This window comes from Arvicanthis niloticus, chromosome 3, assembly GCF_011762505.2.
Source record: "Arvicanthis niloticus isolate mArvNil1 chromosome 3, mArvNil1.pat.X, whole genome shotgun sequence".
NCBI classification, from domain to species: Eukaryota; Metazoa; Chordata; class Mammalia; order Rodentia; family Muridae; genus Arvicanthis; species Arvicanthis niloticus.
This window is the reverse complement of record NC_047660.1, coordinates 53,204,139-53,223,466: the sequence shown is the minus strand read 5'-3', so window position 1 is coordinate 53,223,466 and position 19,328 is coordinate 53,204,139. Positions and strand designations below refer to the sequence as shown.

Below are 19,328 nucleotides of genomic sequence, written 5' to 3'. Positions count from 1 at the left end.
ATCTCAAGGACAACTTCTTCATCTTGCTGACAGGGTCAAACAAGTTCATGATTCTGGGCCTAGAAGCGAACACCTGACCCACTTCTCCAAATGTTTTCTTAGTTGTCTGTTAACTGATAAATAATATAGAAATTGCTGTTATTTAAAGCAAGGTGAATAAATTGTAAAAATATATAACCAAATTGCCTGTTATGCCCTGATTAACTGCATGCAACTGACCTACTCCTTTCTCCTCACATCACTCTGAACTCCAGACCCAATGTCTAGGAGAATGAACTAAGGACCTTGAAGCCAGGTGCCCTGGATAAGGCCCAGTCTCCAATAGGTACTCCGTTGCTTAACCCATAATATTAAAATACAATTGGATAACATTGCAGCTCTCCCCAACTCCCTCCTTGCTTTGTGTTCCCACCCTTTCAAAATGTACAGGCTTCCTTCGGGGATACGGTTCAGATCCTGCTGGCCACCTTCCTGGGCGCTCAGAAAATAAAGCTTTCATTTTTAAGCTTCTGCATCTGAAGTATATTTTCTTGGCTTCCACCCTGAACCCAACAGTAGAATACTTACACAAAGTGATGTGTTTGGCATCTATAAAGCACCCTTCGATAAATAATAAATAAATATCAATTAGCTATCATTTCAACTATGTGATTCCCTGGAAAAGGCGAAACCATAATAATACAAAGATCAGTGGTGGCCGGGGAGGGAGAGACAAACAACAGATGTTCATGGCAGTGAAACTTCTGCATGGCGTTTGTCCACATTCACAGAATGTGTGACACTGAGGTGAACCTTGCTGTGAGTGACTCTGGTGTATCTCTGAATATTCATTCACCATAGGAACTACTCCGCTCTTGAGGGATACTCATAACACGGTAAGCTGTGTGTGTGTGTGTGTGTGTGTGTGTGTGTGTGTCCCAGGATCCATGGGAAACCTCTGTGCCTTCTGCTAACTTTTGCTGTGAACCTAAAACTCCTCTAAATAACAACAACAACAACAACAAAGAGTAAACTGAACCTGCAGTGTCTGTGTTGGTGCTGGAGCACTTGCCTTGAACACACAAAATCCTGTACCACAGATATAATCAAGAGTAATGAGAAAAGGCCCTAGCCTGCCCACTTGGCACAGGGACAGAGGTAGACTGCCTGCTCCTCTTTGAACATCTTTTTTTCATTCTGGCCACCCTTTCGCAGCCTTCCAGGGCCTGTCACCTCCCCCTGGTCCCTCTCCCTCTCTATAGGACTCTCCAGATCTCAGACCCCTTATAGAGTCAATGAATAAACAACTAATTCTAGAACCCTTTTGATAATGTTCTACTCCCAACAGCCCTCCGAGATTGTTACTGCTAACATCACTCTTATTTTCAAGATGAAGAAATTAAGGCACAGAGAGGTTACATAACTTGTTGAGAGCAGCACAGCAAATGAAGACTCGGGATTCCTGTCCAGGCACCCCGCTTTAGACCCTCTGGTTTTCCCAATCAGCCCAATTTTCTCAACAGGAACCAATCCCCTGAGGTTTGATGTCACTAGTTTCTTGTCTTATGTGTATCTCATGCTTCTTTAAACCAGGAAAGGATATGTTATTTTTTCTGGTGATGTCATTTATCTGTAGGCAGGTTATGCAATCCTTGATGTTGGTAGAAGGAGGCACAATTGCCCATGAGTTTAAGTAAAGAACCATAGTTCTAGAAGATTCTGCCTTACGGTCTGATTTTCAGAAATATGTCCTACTCCTGGTAAGAAATAGTAATAACCTGATGTTAAACATCCACTCACCCCATCACCATGTGAGAGCCATGTGTTCTACATTTTCCACTTGAAACTCACTGGGCCTGGAGGCCTAGTAGGTTTACATAGGTGTTTTCCACATACCCATTGGGATACCACATCGCTGGCCCTCAGAGTTAGAGCCTGATTCTTTCTCAGGCTCAGGATGTACATGGCAGACTCTAGTACACCATACCCTCTCAATGAGGCTACAGAGGCAATTCAGATACCTCTCTGGTTGTCTAACCCTTGAGTGACATGCTTGCCATTTGGGCCGTGACCAATATCAGTTTGAGGATGATTGAAGGGTGTAAGAATATGAAGTCATTTGCCAGCAGATCTGGACAGGTAGCTTACTGGAGTCTCAAAGTGACACCACAGTCCAGCATGAGCCCCACAAATATAAAGCTCAATAGAACCGCTTTTCAGCATGTTCTCATTTCTGAGTGGAAGCCTGTCGTATCTGGTCCAAGCTTCAGGACTACAGCAGACACGGAAGACAGACAAGGGCACGTGTAACAAAGTTCGTTGTGTTCCCTGGTGCACCAGCTCTGAGCACTCAAGATGACAGACCCTACACTGGGTGCTATTGAGTCCTTGCTTTTTGGGACCAGCTGCCACTAACTGTAAGGAAATGGGAAGTCCTAAACAAGCCAACAATCTCAGCTACTCAAATCAAAACGGAACCTTCACCTTCTGGTTACACAATCCCTACCATGGACACCATCAACCTCTCTCTAAGGTCCCCAGTTCCATGGAAGTGTCGGCAGAGTTCCGTTTACAGTCACCTTGGATGGATGTCATGGGTAGAGTCAGAAATCCCCCAGAATGACACATTGGGCCAAACAAAAGTAACACTTGGTCATGGTTTCCCTGGCAACAGTCCTTGAAAGTCTTTCAGCAACTCTGACCAGGCTAACTGCCTCTAAACCACCTCAGAGGCTAGCTAAAAGTTCATCTTCTGAGGTCTTGTAGATCACAGGGCCAGGGGTGGGGTTGGGATGCTAGTGTATCTACCTCCCAGGTAACCACAATGTGCACTAGATGTGAGAGCTACTTTTACACTGATGGGAGTGCAGAACAGGGGAGGGAGGTAGAGCAGCAGGTGGCTAGTCAAACTGAAGGTGTTGTGGCCTTGGTGAAGACCGGGCTAAGCACATAGGTTTAGCCACAGGGTCCTCTTCTGCCCCAAATGGCAAGGAAACACCAGAGACAAGGGTAAGGCCTGGCTTCTTAGACTGTACTGTCTCACTCTAATGATGTCATCCTGATGATGTCATCATAATGGTCATTGCTTCCACTATCTCATTCCCTGCGGTTCTCTGGCCACAGCTTTCGCTCCCACATTTCCTGGGTCTGGAATGCCCAGGTCCCCACCCTAACTCCACCCATTATCTGCTAGTTGAAATCTTTCAGTTCCTTCCAGGAACAGTTCAACTTTCTTTTATCTGGACATTTTCTCCTAGTAGAAGACTGTTTGAGACATACTCATTCTGTCTCTAAATATAATTAATGGCACACATGCAAACCTCCAAACACTACGAACTGGAAGTCGTGATTTGACGGTGTGCTAACATAGGTACAGATTGAGGACCTACTTCTTGGAGCCTGGGATGCAGCAATGGACAGCCCAGACTAAGACCCTACCTTTGAGTGGTTTCCTAGACCCAGGCTAGAGTTCTAGAAGCATTTCTGAATCACTGAGTAACAGCAGCAGTGATGAGTAGGTAGGAGAGACTGGCAGCTTAGAAATGAGGGCGGAGACAGGCTAAAGGGGGTGGAGGCAGGGCATGGGGTGGGTGGGGACAGGCCCTAGGTGGGAAGTAATCAGGTAGAGCGGGTGTGTGTGTGTGTGTGTGTCTTCTCCCTTGTCTATCATAAAGACTAGACAGTGAGTCCTTCAGGCTATTAGCCCCCTCTCCTCTTCTTCCTGTCTTTCACATGTCTACTTTCACTTCTTAGAGGGGGGACAAGCCAACAAGTCTAAAGCCAGCACTGTGCTTTCCCGGACGATGGCTCACAGTTACCTACCTGAGCTCCAGACAGCCCAGCTGCAGAGCCATGCCTTCACTGACCTTGCTGGCATAGCGTTGCATGTAGTCATTCCGGAGCTGGTGGGAGAAAGGTCAAGGGTCAAACTCATGCCCTCACTTTTCCTCCTTAAAGCAGAGGCCCTGGGAGGTAAACACATTGATACCTGCTGGTCTTTGTCTTTCATGTATATATTGGTAGTGTGATTGAGAATGGCCCCTATAGGCTTATACATTTACATGGCTGGTCCCCTGCTGGAGGAACTATTTGGGAAGGATTAGGAGGTATGACCTTGTGGGAGGAAGCATGTCACTGGAAGCAAGCTTTGATGTTTCAAAAGTAGAGAATATTCTCAATGTCTGTTTCTCTCTCTCTCTCTCTCTCTCTCTCTCTCTCTCTCTCTCTCTCTTTCTCTCTGCCTCTTACTTAAGGATATAAGCTCTCAGCCCTAGCACCATGCCTGCTGGCTTACTGCCACATGCCCCACCATAATGGTCTTGAACTTACCCTCTGAACCATAAACCTAATAAAGTCTTCTGTAAGTTCCCTTTGTCATGGTGCCCCCTTACAGCAATAGGAAAGGAATTAATACAGTATCCCACCACGAGAGGCATTTCCATGCCCCTCTCCCATTGCCATTTTTGACAGAATAAAACTGAAGCTGGGCCTAGTGGTTAGGCCTGTAATCTCAGCTACCCTAAAGCAGCACTAAAGCAGGAGGGTTATAGGTTCAAAGTTTCTTTGAGCTACATGGGTTTGTCAAGGCCAGCTTAATCAACTTAATGAGATTCTTCTGGAGCCAAGATGGTGGCACGTGCCTTTAATCCCAGTTCTTGGGAGGCAGATGGATCTCTGTGAGTTCCAGCTTGGTCTACACAACCAGCTCCAGGAGAACCAGGGCTGCATAGAAAGACCCTTTCTCAAAAAAAACAAATAAAATAAAAATGAGGCAGGGTGGAGAGATGGCTTAGGGGTTAGAAGTTCTGGTTGCTCTTCCAGAGATCCTGGGACCAATCCCCAGCAACCACATGGTAGCTCACAACCATCTGTAATGGAATTAGATGCCCTCTTCTCGTGTGTCTGAAGACAGCCACAGTGTACTCACATAAAATAAATAAATAAACAAATCTTTGAAAAAGACTAAAACTGAGGCACTGCAAGAAGAAAAATGGCTGAGGATTTGCTTTAGTGGAAGAACATTTGCCTAGCGGATGTGATATTCTGAGTTCAGTCCTTATTATTGTAAGAAAAATAAAAGAGAAAGAGAGATGAAAGAAGGAAGGAAGGGAGGATGATAGAAAGAAACAAGATTTGGGGGAGGAATTAGTGATTTATCCAAGCCCATGTTGATAAGCAGTTATAAATGTCACTCAGAGTCCACGAAACATCTGGGTTGATGTCTGGCCAACAGGAAGTGAGGTGCAGAGACAGAGAGAAAGCATAGTGCCTGCTCTGTTGGCTGCTGCGGCTGCTACTTGTTCAGTCTGAAGGTGTGTGAGAAAGGTTCAGGCAGCTCAGGAGAGCCAGGTGGCAGACTTTTACAAGTTTTGTGAGCTAGAGGATGCCATGTTGGTAGCCTGAAAGAGGCCGCAACAGGAGTATTTACATCATGGGAATTGGTATGAACTCCAACTTATGATTAGTTCTTCCTCAGGGCAGTTTGCCAGCACTCTGCTGCGGGCATCATTTGGTCCCTGAGACAACTCTCTAAAGCAGATGAGCAGAGGTTAAAGAGCAGAAACTTAAAGAGGAGAAAGCAAAGTCATGCAAATGAAGTCCCTGGGGCTACCAGGGTAGTCAGTGGCAGAAGTGCTGGAAACCACACCTCATTGTGCACCAACCTGCTTTTCCTGCTTCACAGGTACCTGGCCACACCGATGGGAGATTGGAGCATAAGAAGCAGCCTCAGGGGAAGCCTTCTAGAAGGCTGCTTGTTAGCTTCCCATTTCCCCTGAAGAGAATGGACTCTCAGCATTTAAAGAAAGAGCCATGAGACACTGGGGTGCTTTTCACCTGTTGGTAAAAGTACAGCAGCGTAGTCCTGTCTTCTTTCAGGCTCTCCATGAAGTCTTCTGGCAAGTATCTGATCTGAAGGTCATACCTGCAACGAGATAGACTCTGGTTGACACTGGGAAGCTGGATTCCCAAGAGAGTAGTAGGACTCACAGGGCCAAAGTTCCCCTACCCCTCAGCATGCAAGGACTATCCATGAAGCTAGTTTCCTTACTTCAAAGACCAACCCTTGGCCTGGGCTCTCCTTCCCTCCCACCCTCCACTCCCCTTTACCACAGCACCAACAGCATCTGGTCTGGAACTGTAACCTAGATACTGTCCTGAAATAAGGATTCTCTACAAAGCCAGGTTAGATCTCAAAACTCCTCTCATCAGGACATGGTGGGAGGACTAAGTCTAGAAAGCCACTCCAGTTTTCTAGGAGATTCTGAGCCTTGGCAGTGCTGGAAGGGAGGGTGACATCCCTACCTCCACTCGGCCTCCACGTGTAGACACTCATACTTGTCCTGCACTTCGCCCACCGTCATCTGTGGGTGCAGCCAGTGGATCTCGTCTGATTTCATGTGCTTCAGCCTCAGCCCATAGCATTCAGCCAGCTGGATGTTGGGCCCTATTCGCCCACTCAGGAGGATGGAGGTGATGATCTCCTAAGGAGGAGAGGGCTGAGAATCAGGGACGCACCCCCACTGGGCTCTCACAGGCTCCCCAAGCACATCCCCAAACCCTGTGTGGCAATCTGTCTTGGCTATTATCTATTTCTGAGTCTCTAACAGTGAGCGCAGGCCCTGGGACACAGTGTGCTCTGCCCGGTGAATGAACAATTTGGCAAAATGAGACAGACATAGAGGAAGTGGGAGGAGGTAGCAGAAGCGAGGACAAGATGCAGAGGCTGAGAGCACAGTTCAAAACAATTAATACCAGCTGGGCATGTGGCCCGTGAAAAGCCCCTTCTGGATGGCTTCCAGTCTAGCCAGCAGGATGCAGTACAAGACCAAGATCTGCTAGGTCTTCTCCACACATGCCGGCACTGAGTCCATGTGACAAAGGGAGGCAAGCAGGTGTTACCACTGTGTTATAGCCGGTAATAAGCTAACGCACGGACTAAGCTGGTAAACCCTGGACCTCTGGACTCCGATGTTTTGCTTTGCCAAGCTGACATGGGGCATAGCAGAGCTGGAGGACACAGAAGCATGAGGCTGCCTTTAAGGGACAGACCCACAAAAAGATGATCTCTGGAAAGCTGACAGGAAGGCACTACCCTGTTTGTTCTGCTCTTGGGGTTTTCTTCTTCTTTCACCCATGGTTTCAGCAGGTCCCACACCCACAGACCAATGCCCATACTTCTTGGCCCAGACACAGAGCCTGATTAACATGAATGTCAACTGCAAAGCCCACCAGAAGGCCCTGACTAGCCTAACTTAGCTGCTGGTAATCACATTTCTCCCTTGGGTCCACATCGAGTGAGTGAGCTGAGCCCACTCCTGGCAGAGCAGAGTTCCTGCATGCAGGCTTAAAACATCACAGACACTGACCCTTGTGAGCTAGGAGTCTGAAATGCATGGGTATCCAGGCTGCAGTCTGGCCAGGAAGAGGAGGGAGGCTTCATTGTTTAGGCTGTATGGGTTTTTTTTTTTTTTTTTTTTTTTTTTTTTAAACATGCCTCCCAAGAAGTTGCCTAAGTTAGTAAGCAAAATGCAATTAATTCCTTTATTGGCAATAGAAGCAAGCGTGTTTCTTTTTCTCTCTACTAGGAAAATGTCAAGACTAATATTTAAGTAATGCTGGTTTAAAATAATGTCCAATCATGCATCAGCCTGGACAGCCCGCATGTCTTGTTCCAGCTGCCTCCTTTTAATCTTTTGAACTTCTGTAATATTCCCTTTCCTACAAAGAAAGACAGTGGCTATCAGAGAAGCACACTACTGCTCTGTGACATGCACTGGGGGGACGTAGGGACCAGCAGTCTATATCAGCTCTGCAATCAGAAGGGAGGCTGAGGTGAAGGATGTGATCTACAGTGGCTCCAGAGAGAGAAGCATAAGGTCTATGCTGTGAAGCAGACAGCTCTGCCATTATCTCTACCAGCTTCTGCTACGGACTCCTGCTTATCTCTACCCACCTGGTCACCCTGATATTTTACCCAGAATCCCTCACATCTCCACCAAGTCCCACTTGCAGTCCCCACCTCTGGTGATAAAGTGTAGAACCTACCCCTTACCAAACTGAAACCTGTTAAGTGAGCACTCATTTTGTAATAACTAGGAACCCTGGCCTATGTAGAACTGAAAATCTCAGATATGCAAAATAAGTTCAGGAGTACAAGAGCCCTCTTGGCATGTGTAGCCGCTTTAGCAGATAGATGCCGCTGTTCTTACTCCCCAAGCGTGACCCACTGTTGTTCTTTCAGTTCTTCTTCAAAGTGATATGTATGTACACACATATATACACATGTGTGTATACGTATACATAAATATGTAATGTTAAAATGTATAAATTTTGGCCATGCAACACTGACACATAAATACTCTCCTATGACCCACATACTCGATTAAAATAGATGTTTTCCACATCTTTAGACAATTCTTTTTCTAGATCAACCCTTGTGGCTAACTCTCTCTTCTCCTCTCATGGTTTCAATACATTTTCCTATTCTACAATTTCATATGCATGAAATTACTTAATGTATGGCATTTTTTTCCTACCCAACTTCTATCACTTAACTTAATGTCTAAGATTCACCCACACTGATCGTATTTTTTTTTTTTTTTAAGACAAGGTATTATATAGCCCAGGATGATCTTGACCTCACAATCCTCCTGCCTCAGCCTCCTGAGGACTAGGATTACAGGCATATATCATGACACTCTTGCAGTGTTTCTTTCTCTCTTGTTTTGTTACACTGGGAATTGAACCTAGGGCCTTGTATATAGTAAGCAAGTACTCTACCACTAACCTACATCCCAGCTTTGCTGTTTGTTTTTGGAGACAAGTAATCATCTACTCTATCAACAAACTACAATATGTTTACTTAGCCCTCTGTTTCTAGAAACCTAAAGCATTTATATATTTTTTAATTGTCATGAAAATTTGAAAATTAATGTAAAGTGTTTGTGTATATAAATGATTCACTGGTGTTTACTTTCAATTAATCCAGAAGATCAGAATTACTGGGTCGGGGGTCTTGGACTTTATAAAACCCCACCAGGGCTAGAAAGGTGGCTCAGGAACGAAGGGTAGATATTAAAGACAGATTTGAATAGTTGGTTCTCTCCTTTTCTTTTCTTCATTTTAAAATTTGTTCTTTGATAATTTTGTACATACAGGCCTTCAGATCTAGATCCAGCTTTTCAAAAAGCTTTTCCTAAAAGCTTCAGATCTAGGCTTTTCCTAAAAAATGAGGAAGTAATAAAGCCTGAGTGAAATGGTTTTGTGAAGATTAAGTTAGTTAATGCTTTGGAACGTTGTTTGGCTCAAGGTTAATACTCTTTTTTTTTTTTTTTTTTTTTTTTTTTGCATATTTTAACGCAGTACTCTCTTACAGAATCCCATTTAACAAAACAATTTTGTTTTATTCCTCTATCTTTTTGATACCCCTCTCAGACACACCCTTGTCTCTTTCCTTCTCTTATAAGTGCTGATAGGGCCAAGGGTCAGAACAGTAAGGCCAAGGAACTGGCATTGGCAGCCAGCCCAAGTCAGAGAGTACTGGATGGGGGTGAAATTTGTTACCTACAGGGGACCTTAGCAAAGGGGGACATGTATGGAAAAAAACGGACCCTGCTAACAGTTAGGGAAAGTACTCAAACCATGGAGAGGGGAAAGCCAGAGCAGACCACGCAATAAGGGATTGCTTTGAAGGTGTGATTTGAGTGACTTACTCTGGAGGGAAGAGGGGTTGAGTTTTGAGTTGACTCTACTAAAGGGCTTAATGAACAATGCCATGTCAGAGTGGTTTTCAAACCAAGTTTGAGTTTCCAAGCACCATTCTTCTGGAAAAGGGTCAAAGGCCCTTGTAGAAATAGATGATTCCAGGGCTGAGAGGAAAACAGACAGCACTAGGTGAGTCTGAAACATCGATTTGGACCAGAAACCAATAGTTGGAGTATGATGGGCATTCCTGACTAGTACACTCCATCATCCTGAAGTGCTCCCATGAGGCAAGCCAGGCATAGCCCAAGCTTTCCTGAGGATGAATGTGGATGGTGCTGGAGACAGACAGCCTCACTGAATGGCACTGCTACCCTCCACCCACGTGGCCAGACTGATTACTGAGGTTGGATTATAGAGGACTTAGTTGGCCTTTGTCCTTGGTTCCAAATCTTGGGATTTTTCCAGGCAGAAGAACTAGCTTTGTTGTTCATGTTGTGTTCTAACATATGGGGGACCCACAGTTTCAGAAGCATGGGGGAAGGGGTGGGGGAATACTGGCCATCCACATATTGGTTTTTTATATTGTAAAGGCCAGCCATGTACTTGGAGAGTTGTAACTTCGAGTCTGAGAGTTACCTTAAGCTTGGGGCCGGGGGTGGAGGGGTAGGGGAATGGATGAAGATTAAGTTGAACCATGCGGCCAAAGTGTTCATTCATCATCAACAATGCTGTATTTCGTTTTGGAAGCTCTACTATATCTGACTCAGGATGTTCACCTGAGACTTGGTGATGTGTATTGCTTTGCCTAGCAGGTGATGGATCCTGAGTACAGAAGCTTCCCGTTTAGGAGTCTCTCAAAAGTTCTGTGTACTTCCTCATTGGCAGGTATTAATTTGTATTCACTAGGATAAAACTACAGCTTTAAGTATTGTACTTTCCCCAGTTCTTTGACTTGTTCTCATAGTTCATTGAGCCTGAGGAGAAGGTAGGAACCAACGGATTTATAGCAAAAGTGTGGTGGCTCAGGATCTGAGGGAAGGGGTGTCTGATAAGCCGGGCCTTCTACCTGTGAAGTCTGTTAACTGTATAACTGAGGAAATACATTGTGTCAGAACTTCAAGGCAAACTAGGTCCATCCTTCAGACATGGCTGGGAGAAATGAATGTGATGCTCAGAGCCACACAGAAAGATTATCAACATAGTATCATGCAAACTAATTCGTGACCATGCATTTCAGAAATAGGGATGAGAGCACGGGAGCTGGATCTGAACTGAAACCTGCCTACCTGCAGACTAGCTGTTACAGTAACAGAAGGCATCATGCAAGCCTCCAAAGCAGGGAAACAACCAATAGCCTTACTCAGGGGAGGCCCGTGAACCACAACAACCGGCATGGCTCCATAACTCTCCCTAAGGGTGCACACAACCCCTGGTGGTGAACAACAGCTCTCTAATTGGACCTAATGGTCAGCCCAATAAGAGGGAGATCATGCCTGATACTAGAGACCTAGTCAGCTATCTGGAGTTAATAAAGTCATGGAATTTAGAAGAGAATCTATAATCGGTTCATCACTAAACCAGCCTAATGCCCAACTACATTCTAAGTATGTAACCCTACGCCCACACATAAGCATAGTTCTCACCCCTCCTCAAGGAAACGCTTCTTTGCAACAAGTGGAGACTATTACAGAAAACTACAACTAATCAAAATGAAGAGGGTGGAGCCCAGTTCCAACGGATACACTTACAACACAAGTCCTACACCTAAAGCTCTGGGATCTTTATGGAAGAGGGGGCAAAGGAAGAGCCAGAGGAACAGGGAGTTTATGGTGAGGTTGTGTCTCTTGGAAATGTCAGAAGTTACACTCATGAAGTCTCATCAATATGGCTGCACAAATAAGACATGAACAAAGCTGGAAACACTGGATATGCTAAAATTAAAGGGGGGAACACCTCATGAGGCCACAACCCTCAACAAGACAAGACAAGACAAGACAAGACAAGACAAGACAAGACAAGACAAAACTTCAGGCAACTAAGAAGTGCTGAGAACAGAGTCTTCCCCAGGGAAGAGCACACCATTGGTTATCCAATACAAAATGGTCAGCCCTGAAAACATACACACAAATAACATACAGACTGAGCAGGTTGTATTTATATATTTAGGAACACACACACACACACACACACACACACACACACACACTAAGAACTAAGAACAATTAAAGAAAAAGAGTCCATGAATTTGAAAGAGAGCAAGATGGGGTTCAGGGGATTTGGAAGGAAAAAAAAAGAACAAAGGAAATGATATAATTATCTCAAAATATAAGATATATACTTAAAAAATTAGGCTGTGACTCTAGTTCTGATGAGAAAGTTCTTCTAACAGGATAACAAGCTTCCTGGGCCACAGTGTCCCCCTGTGATTGTCTACCCTGGCCTTATCAAGCTGCAGATGGCTCTGTATTCAAAGCATCAGCCACCATCTGTCATATGCACACCGTGAAGACCTGTGGGGCCACGACTCCAGGGAGCACACACCCCTCAGCCATGCAGAAGCTTGTGAGTCAAGCAGGAGGAAGAGAATGGCTTCCATTTAGGGGGCTCACTTGCCCTTTGCTGTCTTTAGCCCTGCCTCCCTTGGGTGCTCACACATGCAAACAGCAGGAGCAGTAGTGTTGGTGCCCAACCCCCAGCTCCCCAGCTGCCACAGTCAGTATTTCTTCCTCTATTAATAAAGCACTCCTTAAAAATGACAGTACATGATGCTTCCCTACTCACTCAATTGCATATGTAACCTGAGTTTTTATCTTTAGATAAGCCCAGGGTTCCTTTTGCTCCAGGAAGACCTCACCTTCTTCCTATACCAAGGCTTCTGGTGCTGAAAGGCAGGTTTTTCTAGCTGCCTAGAGTTACAGTCTAGACTCTAAAAGACTTCTGGTACTTTTCAAGACTTTCTTGAAAATGTCTGTATTCCTCAAATTTTCCTTTCCTCTAGGTTCATGTTGATTTATTCAAATTGTTAAACAGTATGAAGATTCCAGAAGGCCTTTTCCCCACGCCTATCCCTGATCTTTTGACTTTTCCACTTGTAGGTTAGAAACAAAGAAAGATTACCTCTACATAACTTGTCCCCACACAGGACGCTTTAAGGTCATGCACTATGTGAGGACTTTTCAGTTGGTGGTAGATCACATTGAGGAGAGTAGTCCCATGAGATGACATCACCTAATGATGTCATGATGTCATAGCTGTCACAGCTTGTGTATACCCACTTTCTCACGTTCATTTGTATGTGTGTGGTTTGCATGAATACCTGTACGCATAGCCAAATGTGTGAAGATTAGAAGTTTATGCCAGGTGTCTTCCAAAAGACATTCTCCACTTCATATGCTGAGGCAGGGTCTAGCACTTGAACACAGGGCTCACTGATTTTGCTGATCTAGCTGGCCAGCTTGCTCTGAGGACACCATGTTTCAGTCCCTGGAGCAGGGATCACAGGTGGGCTCTGTACTCACGAGCTTTGATGTAGGTGTGGGAGTCTGAGCTGTAGTCCTCATGCTTGTCTGGAGAAGAGGCAAGCAAGAATTCCTCCACAGGGTTCAAGGGCATAGCCCTACCCATACCTTGATCTTGACTTTCTAGACTTGAGAGCTATAAGGTGATGCATTTCTGTAGTCTTCAGCCACACTGCAGGGGTATTTTGTTACGACTACCAGGAATCTAATAAAAACATTGGCAAAATAGGACTAAAGCAATCATCTGTGTCTGATCTTGGATCAGATAGACATGGACCCTCTTTGAGTTCTAATCAGTGGTTGGCTGAGGATTCCAAAAACTGTATCCTGTCTCAAAAATAATCTTCCAGTGATAACTCCCCAAGAGACACGAGTACAGGCTTAAGTTTATTTCCAGCTCTTTTTAGATGACAGACAAAGGTGTTTTGACATGTAACACATAACTGTGACTGGCCGGCCGTATGTACATTCCAAGGACATAAAGAGCTCAGACAATGCTTGGTACATAGTAGTTATCATGATGGGACCATAAGTACTGATGATATAGTATGAGTGAATGTGGATGCTACCAGAAACATAAGGAAGATTTTATATATAATAAAATCAGGCCCAGGATGATCGGGTCACACCCAAAGCTGATCTAACCATACTTTCCCTCTGGAAGAAACAGTCCAGAGGAAAATGACGTTGGTCAGCCCAGAGCAAAGATCTGTAAGAGTTTTAGGGCATAAGCATCAAGCCCAACACAGCAGTGTCTTCATCCCCTTTTTTGTTCTACATGGAGATAAAAGGTAGAACTTTGAAAAAAGGCAATAAAAAGATTTTGAGAAAGTAACATGTGTCTTATCTTTAATTGACTTGGAGCATAGGGGTTGTCTTTAAAAATAAAAATACTCTGTTAAATATAGACCTGTTCTATTCAAAATTCTGATTGTTAATGTGCCACAAGGAAGAGCTCTTAATGCTACGATGAGCTTCAGGAGGAAGAAAGAATAAGAAAAGGCAGACAGAAAAGTGCCAGGCAGATTAATGTACTTCTTTAAAAAAAAATAAAATAAAATAAAATAAAATAAAATAAAATAAAAGTTTCCTGCTACTCTGATACCTTTTAAAGTAATGACTTGATAATTCATTGTGAAGATGTCTTGGGGGGATGGGTCACATGCCTTGCTTCAGAATGAACAGCTGAAGAGTGTTAGTAGCTATGGGGGATGGATCGAAAGTATTCACATTTGCTATACTGCTTAATAATCTGCATTAGTGAGTCTCAGCGGGGTGCTGTTGAATTTTGGGACATGTGCTGGCTAGTTTTATGCCAACTTGACACAAGCTAGAGTCACTGGAGAGGAAGGAGCCTCGATTGAGATAGTGCTTCTATAAGATTGGGCTGTAAGCAAGCCTATAGGGCATAGCTGAATTAGTGATTGATGTGGGAGGGCCCAGCCTATTATGGGTGGTGCCATTCCTGGGCTAGTGTTTTTAGAGTCTATAAAAAAAAAAAAAAAAAAAAAAAAAGCAGGCTGAGCAAGCCATGATGACCAAGCCTGTAAACAGCACCCTCCATGGCCTTTGCATCAGCTCTTGACTCCAGGCTGTTTGAGTTCCTGCCCTGACTTCCCTCATGATGGACTACCATGTGGAAGTGAAAGCCAAACAAACTCTTTTCTTCTTGACTTGCTTTCAGTCCTAGTGTTTTGTCATATTAATAATGATACTAACTATGATGGGGCAGAAAAGATTCTTTGTTGCGTGTGGTCATTTAACCCCCAGGGCCATATCCCACTGAAGTGTAATCTTCATGTCCCAGTCATGGTGACGACAGCATCGTAGAATTCTAACTAGTCTCTAGAAAGAGGACCTCAGGAGATATTGATGAGTTCTCGCCTAATAGCTGGATACCCAGTGGAAAGGGAGAGCAGGCAAGTGAGCAGGAGAGTGTTATGGAAGACTGCAAACCACATTCAAAATTTGGGTACCACTGAAGTCAGTATCACAAGCTAGGGAATGGGATGTGGTTATCTAAGGGATGACACAGGAGGAAGGATCAATAACAGTGTGCTTCCTGTCTTCCACAGGACCAGAGTTAGGCTCCCAGCACTCATTATCAGGTGACTCTCATACACTGTCACTCCAGCTCCAGGGGATTCGATGCTTTCTTCTGTCGTCTTCAGGCACCTACGCACAAACCTAGCATACATTCTCACAGATGAACAAACATGCACATAACTAAAAATAAATCCTTTTAAAAACTGACAAGGCACCATATCTCCTGACAGCCTCACGGGAAACCAGATGTGGTGCAGGATAGCACACATGATTTTTGGTGGCTGAGACCATTGGCAGTGGGGGAAAATAACAGACTTGTATCATCTGGGCTCAGTTCCCTGACCCCAGCTGGGTGTCAAGGTAGTATGAAACAAGGTATATATGAAACACTCTTACATTAAACTCATTGCACATGCCTGGAGGTAATACTAATAGTCTCAATCGGGTAGCTAACAGGGGATTGATTGTTCTAGGCAGACATGCCCGTCTTCTCATCCTTAGATCACATTTCAAAAGAGGCTCCATGTTGATATAATTAAGTTGAACAACTCAGTTTACAGTCTTTCTGGACTCTCTATGTGGCTGTTAATCAGGGGTGTCTTTATAAGAGCTATGGGAGAGAGGACAATAGGCATAGAGAGGCAGAGTTAAGTGATGCCACCGAAGCCCAGGAACAGCAGGAGTCACCAAATGTGTTTCTGACACCTGAACCTGGGACCTCTAGCCTTTAGAGCTGTGAGAGGAACATCCCTGATGTTTTAACCACTGGTTTCTAGTAATCTGTTAAGGTGGGGTTAGGAAGTAAAGACAATAGCTATGTAAGTTCTGAATCCCCAATTCAGAGAACTGATATTTTTCAGCTAGTGGTAGCAGAGAAAAATACTAAAGTTTGCACAACTTATCACTCTGAAAGCATTCATTCTGAGGTGATAAATGCTCTAAGGAGGATATTCAAGCACGAAACTATCGGATCAAAAATAGAACAGCAGCCCAGACACCTGCCTCCTCATTCGCAGATGTCATGAGTCTATGCACACAGATAAAGGAAGAGAGACCCATTAGGCTTCACCTCTTCTTTGTTCTCACTGTGGTGAGTGTCTGTATGTGTGAAAGGGCTGGAGGCACACACAGGAAGGGAGAAGGGGTACAGAAAAGAAGAAGTGTGTATTAATGTGCCTCTTTTTATGTCACTCTGTGGTGATGGCTTGTGGTTTCCTGGCTGAGCCCTTCCTGCCTGTTTCATGGGCTGATCTTATGTGGGGGGCTAGCCTGATATGGGCTAAGCCTTCTCTCAGGAGTAGCTTTCCCAGATAGGGAGCCCTCCTCTTTCTTCCTGTTGTTCCTCCAACCTTGAGGCATTGCCCTTGTGCTTCTGAAGGAGGGAAGGGAGGAATACTTAGGTGAAGTGGCCTCTGGGCCAGGGACTGCCTGCCAACCTTAGGGAGCTCCTGCCCTGGCCCTGGTGTGCTAATCTGTCCCTTCTGCCCATCAGAAAGTTCCTTACTGGCCAGTGATAGACAGTGAAAATATGTTGCTTACAGTTCTGGGAAGTCCAGGGTCAAAGATCTGGCATCTGGCAAGGGTTTCAAGATGGAGCCTATGCTCAGTCCTCACATAGTAGAAGGGGATGTCCAGGGGTCTTCTTTTTGACATCTTTTTAAAACTGATGTTTACATTTTTATTCTAATTATGTGCATATGGGAGGAGGAGCTATGTACATGAGTATAGTGTCCATGGAGACCAGAAGAGCTTTTTAGATATCCTGATACTGGAGTTCTATGCAGTTGTGAGCCACTGGTGTGGGTGCTAGGAACCAAATTTCAGTCTTCAGCAGGAGTAGTATGCAATGTTAACAGCTGACCCAGCTCACTGGGCTCTCAACATCTTCTTAAGCACTTCTAATGCCGTTCATGATTTAATCACATCCCCAAAGGCCTTGCCCTCCCATGTTGTCATATTAAATATTAAGTTTCAACATACGTACTTTGGGAAATATACCAATATTCAATGTTAGCTCCTCTCAAAGGTCCTTATTTTCCTATCATATTAGGGATTAGAGCTTCAACATATGAATTAAGGGGTACAAAAGCATCTATCTCCTAATTCCCTGAATCTAGCTAGATGACAGGACTAAATTTGAAGCCCTTGGGGTAAGTGTCTTGATTAGTTAGGACAGGGCCATGTGTCACAATACCTTAACCTTCTTCCTCTGGGGATTCTTTCCTTCTTTTCTCTTTTCTTTGTATTATTTTTTTTATAGATTTATTTTTATGTGTCTGAGTGTTTTGCTTGCATGTACGTATGTGTACCAATGAGTGGCTGGTACCTACAGAAAACAGAAGAGGGCATTAGATCCCTTACAAGTTGTGTTGCAGACTTGTGAGTCCCCATGTACTTGAAATTGAACCTGGGTCCTTAGCAAAAAAGAAGTTCTCTTAACTGCTAAGTCTTATTTCCAGCCCTCTCCCCTTTTAGAACAAGGTTTTGCTATGTATTCCTGGCTGACCCAGAAGTTACTCTGTGACTCAGGCTGGTCTCAAATTTCCAGAAATATTTCTGCCTTGGCTTCCCAAATCCTAAGATTACAGATATGAGGTACTATACCTGGTAAAAATAAATCTTGACTTTACATTTCTACTGCGTAGGAGTTTGAAAGGGGATCTAGGATGAAGATGTTGCTGGGTTCTGGCCACTCTACATTGTATCATCACATGGGTGAGAACAACTCTTGAAATACATTATATCATAGTGTGTGTGTGTGTGTGTGTGTGTGTGTGTGTGTGTGTGTGTATGAGAGAGAGAGAGAGAGAGAGAGAGAGAGAGAGAGAGAGAGAGAGAGAGAGCAACCCTTGAAATACATTGTATCATCACATGGGTGAGAACAACTCTTGAAATACATTGTCTCACAGTCACAAGCCCACCCTTAGCTTAATGCTTTCCCATATGAAAAGCAGAAAATTTCTAATGATGGACAGAGTCAGGCACAGAATGGACCAGCAAGAGTCAGCCAGAAAAAGAAAGTGCGAGCTAGCCCTTCAGCATCCTGATCAGGAGCATGGCACTTAGACCTGGGGTGATCATAAAATTTATCCTCCAGTTCATGGTTGGATTGACATCAGCAGGGCACTGCTAATCATCCCTGGACAGTGCATACAAACTGGGATGGAACTCAGGACCCATGGCCACCCTATCTGCAAATGAGTTGGGGATGGGTAAGAGGGGAAAGAAAAGGAAAAGGTACTAGAAGGCAGATTTAAAAAAAAAAAAAAAAAAACATGAAGGAGGATTCTTGTTTGCAAGGTGTTGTCTTAACCCCTTTCCCAGACAAGCAAATTAGCATGTTAGAGGAAAGTATAATGACATAAGCCTCCACCTGTCATGGAGACTCAGAGCTCCCAACAAACATGATTTCAAAGAAAGACAAAAAGCAGTAGGAATTCAAGAAGGGTAGCACCCATGTCTCATCCGGGCACTGCACCCATGCCTCATCCGGGCACTGCTGGTCTTGTTAGCTGCTGCCTGCTTTCTGCAAATACTTAGGCTTCAGGGCCAATGATTATTCACAGAGCTGTTCTGTTTTGGATATAGGATCTCTGTGTAACTCAGGCTGGCCGGGTACTGATGATCCTCAAACTCTAGAAAGCTGATATCATATCTAAGTGCTGCCATGCCTGCTTCACCATAGTTTGTTTCATCACAGAGAAAGCACAATAGGGCATTCATGTTTACACAGAGAAGAGTCCAGATTAAAAGCTTCAAACCAGCAGTCTGTCTGGAGTACAGACACTGTGCGACCATGACACCAATGTGGGCTGTCTGGGGCAAGTCTCCATTGTTTTTATTTCATCACACACAACTAAGAGAGGGGGTTGGAGTTGCACCAGTGTTCTTATAGAGGGACATGCCCTTGGCAAGTCTGAAGGGGTTGGCAGCATTTTGAGAACGGGGGTGGGAGGTGATAATAAAAGGACATAGAGTGAAAGAAAAATACACCAAAGTCAAGACCAAGTGATAGGGGAGACAGTGTGGGGTTTGGAAGCTTGGGAGAAAGAAGCTGCTAGTTTCAGAAGAAACTTAGGC

General features: G+C 44.4%; 1 protein-coding gene across 4 annotated transcripts in view; it reads right to left on the bottom strand.

Moving 5' to 3' along the window:
- Ptk2b (protein tyrosine kinase 2 beta) overlaps nt 1–19,328 on the bottom strand; it is a 120,129-nt gene that overhangs the window by 30,288 nt on the left and 70,513 nt on the right. For all 4 annotated transcript variants that reach the window (XM_034497597.2, XM_034497598.2, XM_076930819.1 and 1 more), the window contains 3 exons: nt 6,283–6,461; nt 5,815–5,902; nt 3,802–3,881 (listed from right to left, as the gene is read on the bottom strand). In XM_034497597.2, the coding sequence (XP_034353488.1) occupies nt 3,802–3,881; nt 5,815–5,902; nt 6,283–6,461 (347 nt within the window). The remainder of the gene's footprint in view (nt 1–3,801; nt 3,882–5,814; nt 5,903–6,282; nt 6,462–19,328) is intronic.